This window comes from Anopheles stephensi, chromosome 3 (genome assembly GCF_013141755.1).
Source record: "Anopheles stephensi strain Indian chromosome 3, UCI_ANSTEP_V1.0, whole genome shotgun sequence".
In the NCBI taxonomy this organism is placed as follows: domain Eukaryota; kingdom Metazoa; phylum Arthropoda; class Insecta; order Diptera; family Culicidae; genus Anopheles; species Anopheles stephensi.
The window spans coordinates 33,063,492-33,073,302 of NC_050203.1; the positions used below are offsets into that span (position 1 = coordinate 33,063,492).

Consider the following 9,811-nt stretch of genomic DNA (forward strand, 5'->3'; position numbering starts at 1 on the left):
GCTTCGTCCAGCGAGGGAGCTACAAACGCCAACCCTCCAGGCGTCACCATCGTCATCGAGAGAGCAATCGGACGGATTCGCTCTACAGCGGTGCGCAGAGAGCGAGGGAAGCTCCAACGCCAACCCTCCAGCTGCCGCCATCTTCATCCAGCACCAACTGCAAGTTGTGCGCAGATCGGTGCTCGTCGAGCGAGGGAAGCTACACACGCCAACCCTCCAGGCGTCACCATCTTCATCGAGGGAACGATCCGAGGGATCAGTTCCACAACGGTGCTCGTCCAGCGAGGGAGCTACAAACGCCAACCCTCCAGGCGTCACCATCTTCAACGACGGACCAATCGGACAGATTGGGTCCACATCGGTGCGCAGAGAGCGAGGGAAGTTACATCGCCAACCCTCCAGCTGTCGCCATCTTCATCCAGCACCACCATTGTCATCGAAGGAACTATCCGACGAATTAGTTCCACAGCGGCGCTCATCCAGCGAGGGGTTACAACCGTCAGCCCACTAGGTGGAGCCGCACTGCAAGCAGTTTCCGAATTCGTCATCGGTGTTTGTGCCTCAGTGTGTATTTTCGTCATCAGTGCTAGTGCAGTGAAACGTCATGCCAGTGACACGTGCGTCGACAAAGGACATGGACACCGTGGAGTTATCTGGAGCAGAAACTGCAGTAATGCAGCAACCAGAAGTGTCCATGCAAGTGCAAGTGTTGCGCATCAAGTTGAAGGTCGTGCATAAAAGGCTGATCAACATGCAGACCGATCCAACACTTGCACAAGTGCAATCCAAAATGCTGGAAGAGCTGAAGGCTGAACAACATACACTGCTGAATCAACTCATCGAGCAGCTACCGTATGATTTGGACAAGGACATCGCTGAGGACGAAGTGTTCCAGGCCGAATATTTGGTGAAAGCGGCATCTCTTCAGAGCATGGACGTCAAGCCTCCGCCGGTGGCAGCACAACTCGTAATGCCGCAACACCGTCTCCACATCCCGATGCCTACGTTCGACGGTAGCTACGAACAGTGGCCAAAGTTCAAGGCTATGTTCCAGGACATCATGAGCCGAGCCAATGAGTCTGATGCTGTGAAACTTCATCATTTGAACAAGGCGTTGACAGGAAAGGCTGCCGGCATAATCAACGCCTCAATGATGAACAGCAACAACTTCGAGAGTGTATGGGAGATCTTAGTCCAGCGGTTCGAGAACCCCCGGTTGATCGTCGACAAACACATCGCCGGGTTGTTACACCTCAAGGCGCTACCCCGAGAGTCTGCAAAGGATCTTCGTCACCTTGCCGAGACTTGTAAGGCGCATGTTGACGGTCTCATCTTCATGGAGAAGCCCATCGACGGAACTAGCAACCTCATCATCACCCACATTCTGTCATCGTGCCTAGATGCGGAAACTCGGAAGTTGTGGGAACGCTCGTTAAAGCATGGAGAGTTTCCTGAGCTGTACAAAACTCTTGAGTTCATCACTCGGCAGACGGAAGTGTTGGAAAGCTGTGCAACGAAGGAGCCTCAACAACGACAACCGTCGGGAAAACCAGCGAGCACCAAGGCATTTGTGTCATCGACTCCGAACCCTCCGCAGCTCTGTTGCGCTTTGTGTAAGCAGCAACATCCATTACACAAGTGCCCCACGTTTTTAATACTGACGACTACGGATAAGATCGAGAAGCTGAAAACATTGAACCGCTGCTTCAACTGTTTTGGTACCGGACATGCAGTTTCTAAATGTCCCTCACCATGGTCGTGTCGTCACTGCAAGGGCAGGCATCACACGTTGATTCATGTGGAGAACTCACGTGTAACACCTGGTCCATCACCTGTTACTGGAAGACAATCTACAACCGCTACGACAACATTAACCACAGTTGTGTCATCCACTGTGTTGCTTTCGACGGCAATGCTCAACATCACCGACAGCGCAGGAGTCACCCATCCGGCACGTGTTCTTCTGGACAGCGGAGCACAATCCAGCTTCATCACTGGCAGGCTAGCCCAATTCCTGTGTTTACCACGCAAATTGGTAAACATTCCCTTGTCAGGGATTGGTGGCAGCGCAGGATCGAACGTGCGATACACCGTGACTACTACCATTCATTCCCGATGCTCCAGTTACAATGCAACGGTGGAAATGTTAGTGCTTCCCAAACTGACGGTGGAAATGCCACGACAGTACATCAACATCAGCCACTGGAGTATTCCTGAAGCATGTGTTCTGGCTGACCCGTCGTTCAACAACCCAGCGCCTATCGACCTGATACTGGGAGCATCACTCTTCTACGAGATCCTGAGGACCGGACGGCTATCGTTGGGTGATAACATGCCAACGCTCCAAGAAACCGAATTTGGTTGGGTTGTCAGCGGAAACACCATCATCGAGGAACCATTGTCATCTTCAATGTGTGCAGTCGTCACGCACACCAACGAGCTGGACTCTTTGATGAAGAGATTCTTCGAACTAGAAGAGGTGAGCGGCACACCAAGCTGGAGCAACGAAGAACGTGCGTGTGAGGAGCATTATACAGCGACAACTACCACAGACATCAACGGTCGATACGTGGTTCGACTTCCCCGGAAAGCCGAAATGATCGGCAAACTTGGGGACTCAAAGACCAGCGCACTAAGAAGGTTCTTAGCAATAGAACGACGACTTCAAAGAGAACCGGAAACTCAACAAGCCTATGTTGATTTCATGAACGAGTACCTTCGCTTAGGTCATATGAGCAAGGTGGCAGCTACATCGATGGACGCTGAGACGTTCTATCTACCTCATCATCCGGTCTTCAAAGCCGACAGCACCACTACCAAGTGCCGTGTCGTCTTTGACGCATCGAGCAAATCATCAACGGGAGTATCATTGAATGATACGTTAATGGTCGGGCCGACCATTCAACAGGATGCTACCTCCATTTTGATGCGGTTCCGTACAAGGGCTGTTGCCCTCACAGCAGACGTGGCTAAAATGTACCGGCAGGTTTTGGTACATCCCACCGATCGATCCCTGCAACGCATCCTGTGGCGGAATTCACCAAACGAGCCCATCGAGGAGTATGAGCTCAACACCGTGACGTATGGGACAGCATCTGCACCGTTCCTGGCAGTACGATCATTACAACAAACGGTAGAAGATCATGGGAAGGAATATCCGGCTGCAGCTGCGCGATCCTGTGACTTCTACGTGGATGATTTCGTGTCTGGAAGTGATTCGCCGGCAGAGGCTGAATCCCTACAAGTACAAACGGCAGAATTGTACGCGAAGACGGGGTTCGAGCTACGAAAATGGGCTTCCAACAAGCCATCCGTGCTACAGCATGTGGACCAACAGCAGTTAGCAGCCACTCCATCTGCTGAATCGGGAGCCGAAGGAGTTCTGGCAACTCTTGGTTTAGTTTGGGACTCATCTTCCGACAACATGAGTTTCAAAATCAACGCGCCCTACGTTATTGGGCCAATAACGAAGCGGAAGGTCCTTTCTTGCATCGCCAGGATCTACGATCCTTTGGGAATTGTTGACCCAGTGAAAGCCATGGCGAAGCAATTTCTCCAACGTATCTGGACTCTTCAGACGGACCAGCAACATCCCTGGGGATGGGACGACGAACTACCGCATCACCTTCAAGGACAATGGATCAACTTCCACAACCAATTGATCCATCTACAGGAGCTACACATTCCTCGTGTAGCAATTGGACCTGACAGCATCTCTAGCCAATTCCATTTCTTTTGCGACGCGTCAGAAAAGGGATATGGAGCATGCTGTTACATCAGGAGCTGCAACGAACAGGGAGTCGTCACGATTCAACTGTTCGCCTCGAAGACGAAAGTGACACCAATAAGCAGCAAGCACTCCATCGCCCGACTGGAATTGTGCGCAGCACAATTAGCCAGCTTGCTTTACAATCGTGTGAAGTCAGCTGTCGAGTTGCAATCTCCAGCTACATTTTGGACGGATTCAACCACCGTGGTGCATTGGCTACGAGGATCACCAAGCTGCTGGAAGCCGTTCGTCGCCAATCGTGTCTCGCAAGTGCAACAGCTTACAACTGGTTGTGCTTGGCGACACATTGCTGGAATAGACAACCCAGCGGACCTTGCATCACGCGGCTGCCTGAGTAAGGAGCTCCTCAACAATCCGTTATGGTGGCAGGGCCCACCATGGCTAAATCAACCGGAAGAGCAATGGCCGGAATCATCGATATCGTCATTTGACGACGACGCTGCCGCAGAAAGACGCGCCTCTACAGTGGCCTGTGCAGTTGTCGAGAAACCGCACCATCGCGTCTTCACGTTATACTCATCGTTCTCGAAGCTCAGAAGAATGATGGCGTATTGGGTTCAATACTTCAACCGTTGTTCAAAACGTCGATCGTATACTGGCCCTGGCATCACGACAGCAGACCTGAAGGAAGCAGAGGAAGTAATGTGCCGATTAGCGCAGAGGGATTATTTCACACAAGAAATAAGAGCACTACAACGGAAGGAATCAATTTCTTCGTCATCGAAGCTGAAGTGGCTGCATCCGCAGCTGGGAGCAGACGGCATCATTCGTGTTGGTGGCAGGCTTAGCAACGCATTGCTATCAGAGGACACCAAACATCCTATCGTGGTTCCCAACGGACATCCGTTAGCCCATCTGCTGATGGATCATTTCCACAAGACGCTGCTACATGCGGGACCACAGCTGATGCTGAGTACGAGCCGACAACGATATTGGATCTTGGGCGGCAGAAACCACGCGAGAAGGACTTATCATCAGTGCCTTACCTGTTTCCGTGCCCGTCCTATCTCATCAGAGACACTAATGGCAGATCTCCCTTCGACGAGAGTGACTTCCAACCGACCTTTTTCAATCACGGGGATTGATTACTGCGGTCCAGTTTTTGTGAAAGGCGCATACCGGCGAGCAGTTGCTACAAAGGCATATGTAGCCATCTTCGTGTGTTTCGCCACTCGTGCAATTCACATCGAACTTGTTTCCAACTTGACGACGGAAGCATTCATCTCAGCGTTACGTCGATTCGTGGCACGCCGTGGACTTCCAGCAGAGTTGCATTCAGATAATGCAACAAACTTCAAGGGAGCAAGCAACCAGCTAAATGAAGTCTACAAGCTGTTGCATTCATCACATCATCAAAGGAGCATCCGGACATGGACCTTGGACAGGAGGATTACGTGGCACTTCATTCCACCGCGAGCTCCCCATTTCGGTGGGCTTTGGGAGGCGGCTGTGCGCTCGATGAAACACCACCTAGTACGAGTTGTAGGCAAAACGTCTCTCTCCTTCGAAGACATGGCGACGCTGCTGACCGAAATTGAGTCATGCCTCAATTCTCGGCCATTAACACCGCTGACCGATGACCCCACTGACGTGACTGCCCTTACACCCGGACATTTCCTGGTTGGATCGCACCTCCAACATGTTCCAGATGCCGAGACAGCGGGCGTTCCTGAAAATCGGTTGACACATTGGCGACATGTTCAACAACTAATGCGTCACTTCTGGAACCGATGGCATAAGGAGTACTTACAGCAACTCCAACCGCGTTCGAAATGGTATAAGGATGATGAAAGGGCTATCGTTCCAGGTACGTTAGTGATCATCAAGGAAGATAATGTACCACCACTTTCTTGGCTGTTAGCACGAGTAGTTGAGGTCCATCCTGGAAAGGATGGAAAGGCTAGGGTATTTACACTGCAAACCAGTACCAAGACTAAGGTAGTTAGGCCTCGCGTAAAGCTATGCGTTATACCCACGGCAGTAGGAAATTATTGAAATTTCTCAATTTCAAGGTGGCAGGATGTTCGAGATTTAACGCGCCTAAAGTTAGACCGCCCGCATTACACCGGGGTTGTTTAAACACGAGTCGCGCCATCTATGGTGCGATTAGGGAACCATAAAGAACCTGAATGTAATTTACTAAACATCGCTAGTACAGCACGGCTGCTTCGAGCGACTATGTGAAAATAAAATGCGATTCAGGGGAGACTGAGGAGACTGAGACAAACGGCAAAGAGCTTAGGAGTTGAAATTTATTTCGCATCCCAAGGTAGTCCAGCTAAAGAATCCTCTGAAGGTCCTTGACGGGCAACCAACATTGGACACTCTCTAGCGCTCTCCGACCCCACCTTGAGCTCGAGCTTCATCTTCCTTCTCCTTCCCTTCTGGTGTTGACCTGTTCGGCATTGTCCAACGGTCTTCATCATTCCCTTCCACTCCTGGTGTGTGACCAGTTCGGCATTGTCCAACGGTTCTCACCATTCCTTTCCCCCCTTGGCACGAGGCCTGCTTGGTTTCACCATCAACTCGTGCCATTCCTTCCCCAGCAGTGGATCTGTTCGGCAGTGTCCAACGGTCGCTGCTGATTCTCTCCCGGTACCGGTCCACCACCACCAAAGGCCGTACTGTCTATCCTTTTCCTTCCCCCTCCCGGAGTAGGCCGTACCCTACAGTCTATATACTATTTCAAGGTAAGAACCATTCAACACAGAGGTCTCTTCTACTGCCAAGTCTCTTGATAGATTAAAGATTAAAGATAAAGATTACAATCAAAGCCCCTATTTTAATAGCAGTAAAAAACAATGCTTTGACGTTGTGAAGATAACTGCTTAAGACAGCATCTGAATAAAATTGCAATCGCATTAAAATCATTTTAAATCCCTAGAATTGAGTGTCTGACAAAGGTGCCATCGAGATCACCAACCCGAACTCTTGCCGAAGTCTTCCAAAATATAATTGCTTGTAAGAAGTACACCTATTACAGGGTAACGCTCTATTTTTATCTTTTCTCGTAATATTTTCAAGAAAATAAAATACAACAGTCCTTTGCGATGAGCTTGAGTTCTCTGATTATATTTAAACTTAAGTACAAAAATTTGACCGCTGCAATTTTTAAGTACATTTCTTAATTTGGTTTGTGTTGTTAGTAATCATCCAACTGGATGGGATTCTGTGAAAATAAAAATGCTAGTAGAAAATATTTTCACTTAAAGTAACTATCAAGCAGCTGCACCACAGCAACAGCGCCTCAAACTAGACACAATACAATTATTAATGAAAGGAATGAAATTAAACCTCGTACTTCAAAATATTCACACTTGCTCTCGGAAGTTCACTCGCTCAATCGTTACAAAACTTTTGTTTCGTATGATTTACAGCACAACACAAGTTGACTCACTTCCGGCAAACCTGGCAATCCCTTCACATGTGCGCGGCAGGGCACCCATTGGCTGTGGGTAAATTGGCAGTGCAGTGGGCCGTAAAAGCATTTTGTTTTTAATTCAAATTCTCAGCTTACATCCATTTAGCAAGATGATAGCGTTCACTCGGGCTCATCGTTTTTCCCTATGGAAACGGAGGCCCTAATTTTCCATCATCCTGCCCAAACAGTGAAGCACTTGGCACTTGAGGCACTTGTGATTCCACTTCCCCCGTCCATTCCATCCATCCATCAATCCATCTCTTCGGCACGTCGGCAGTACGATTGCGGCCGCAGCACGGAACGCTTGAGCATAAATTTAATGCTCACTTACTTTGGGCTGGAGTGGTGTGCCGTTTTGAACAACACTTGTACGAAATTCGATGACGAGAGGGTAAACATTGGACGTTGGATTACAGACCATTTACCCGACACACGCCAGGCAGGCAGACAGGGCTCCGAGCGCTCACCATCCCTTTCTTGTACGATCCGTGCTAGTGAGCGTGATAATTGGTTTTTAACATTCGCGTACAGCGGGAAGGGATTGGGTCGATTCTTATCTGGCAAGGGAACTGCCCAGGCAGCAAGGGAAAAATTGCTTCATTTTCAATCCTTTCCTAGCCCGTGATTCCTGCAGTGTTCTCAACGTGTGGCAAATTTGGAGGGTCGGGAGTTATATGGATAGTCCTTGTAGATTGAGAGAGAGAGAGAGGGTTGTTTAGCTGGAAGCATGATTTTTAAGATATGATTTATGCTTATGTATGCTTAACGAAAATAAAATATTTTAAAGGAACTTGTCTTGTTTGATTTTAATCAAACTTTATGAAGTATATTTTGTCTTTAGATCGAGATTTAGTCGAAAAAAGAGACTGATTTTCATGGTTGATCATTCGTTGATATTTTGTCATAGTTATTCACCTAACATTCCATCGACTGTTGGATAATTTATGTTAAGTATGCACAATGTATTTAAGCATTATCTACAGTTTTGAAGCAGCTGCGAAGAATGTTGCAAGAAATTGTAATAGAACACTGTGTTTGTACACTGTGCTTGGTCCTTGCAAAAGCCATACGTTCAGAATAGATTCTGAAAATCACTTTCAACAGCTTAAAATTTCCTTCCTTCTTCTTCCTTGGCACTATACAACCTCGAGAGGTCTTGACCTGCCATTTCTGGCTTTTTGTGACTTAATTTAAACCGTAGTAAAGTAGTCAGCCTTACGTACGGGAAGGCGGTCTGGATGAGATTTGAACCCCGGCACAGCCGTGTGAAGTTCGGCGCCGCTATCGCCTCCGCCACCGAACCTCCGCCACCAAATTTTGCACTATCTAATTGTGTAGAGAGACGAAAGTTTCTAACAAGACTTATATTCTGGCCGTATAACAGTTTCAAACGATCCTTCAAATGCAGAATAAGCTCATGAGTAAAATGATAAGCTTAAGGCTTAGTGGATTAGTTGTAGTTAAAAATTGATCTAGAGCATGGAGCATCCTTTGTGGTAAAATCAAGATTGTCTTGGACAAAATGTATTTCGTTTCCTAAAGTTTGCTGTCCTTCCATAAAACGAGTCCATCTGACAACCACTCATAATGAGTGGCTGACGCAGTTTTAAATATTGTCTTCCTAACGGTGAGCCCATTTACAGATCTAACCACTTGAAGGGTGAATTAAGGATGAAGGCACCTCATAAATCGAGCCAGCTGATCAGAGTAAGAGAAGACAAGTGGAGACATTAAACGAGGCCACTTATACAGCTCGGATCCTTCTAAATGCTCGATGACCTCAAGATTTCACTGCCTGTTTATAAGCAGTTACGGCTCAGTTGATACGAATGGGCAGCCTCCAAAATACTCGAGACCTTAAGCAACTGCTTAGTTTCCTTACAACATGATCCAAGTCTGATTGAGGCTTGATAAATATAAAGATCTCTTAATAGATCTGTTGGAACTATTCTAGATGTTACTAAACTGTTCTGTACTTGTGACGGAGTAACATCTGAGCGTGAAGTCCTGGTAAGAGATGAAAAGTACTTGGATGTAATCTTTCTTTATTAATTTTACTGTTCCCAAAAATCTAGTCTTTTTTTAAATGAAGTTTTAATACTAAATTTAATGGAAGTTGAATTTTTTCAAGTTAGTTTTATTATTTTCAAACGTCAATTTTATGCTTAGGCGCAATGTTCTCAACAAACGTTCTTTCGGATAGTAATTAAGAACTCATAACCAATTAATCACTCATAGAAACAAGGATTGATGCAAGACAAATTCTACCAATCAGCATCCAATTTGTTTGTGGTTTGCCAACAACAGACGCATTGTTTCGCTCCGCTTTTATGTTTCAAATTACTCCTCCGGCCAAGCTTAACTCCAGCAATCGATAGGCCGTACCTTTTCGATGATGAAGATGGTGGTAAACGGCATGGCCTCACCCAACCACCCTGCCAATGTTTCCCCTTGCAAGCGGATACTTCACTCCCAACCCACTGATTCACTCATCTGCCAAAACCTTTCTTTTCGCCCACAACAAAAATGATGTAATCGAACGAACGAACGAACGAAAGGATTCATTATCCTTGATCCTTTCGCATGTTTCAAGTTGATCC

The 9,811-nt window shown here is 47.4% G+C and overlaps 1 protein-coding gene across 1 annotated transcript; it reads left to right on the forward strand.

Moving 5' to 3' along the window:
- The first annotated feature begins 604 nt into the window (after nucleotides 1–604).
- LOC118508944 lies at nucleotides 605–5,474 on the forward strand. The gene is made up of 2 exons (XM_036048853.1): nucleotides 605–4,429; nucleotides 5,439–5,474. The coding sequence occupies exons 1-2, from the start codon at nucleotides 605–607 to the stop codon at nucleotides 5,472–5,474; spliced, it is 3,861 nt and encodes a 1,286-aa protein (XP_035904746.1).
- Nucleotides 5,475–9,811: the final 4,337 nt, after the last annotated feature.

Coding starts and splice junctions, on each gene's coding strand:
- LOC118508944 (XM_036048853.1), top strand. CDS start 605: ATGCCAGTGACACGTGCGTCGACAAAGGACATGGACACCGTGGAGTTA. Junction 4,430..5,438: donor ACCTGAAGGAAGCAGAGGAA/GTAATGTGCCGA, acceptor AACATGTTCCAG/ATGCCGAGACAGCGGGCGTT.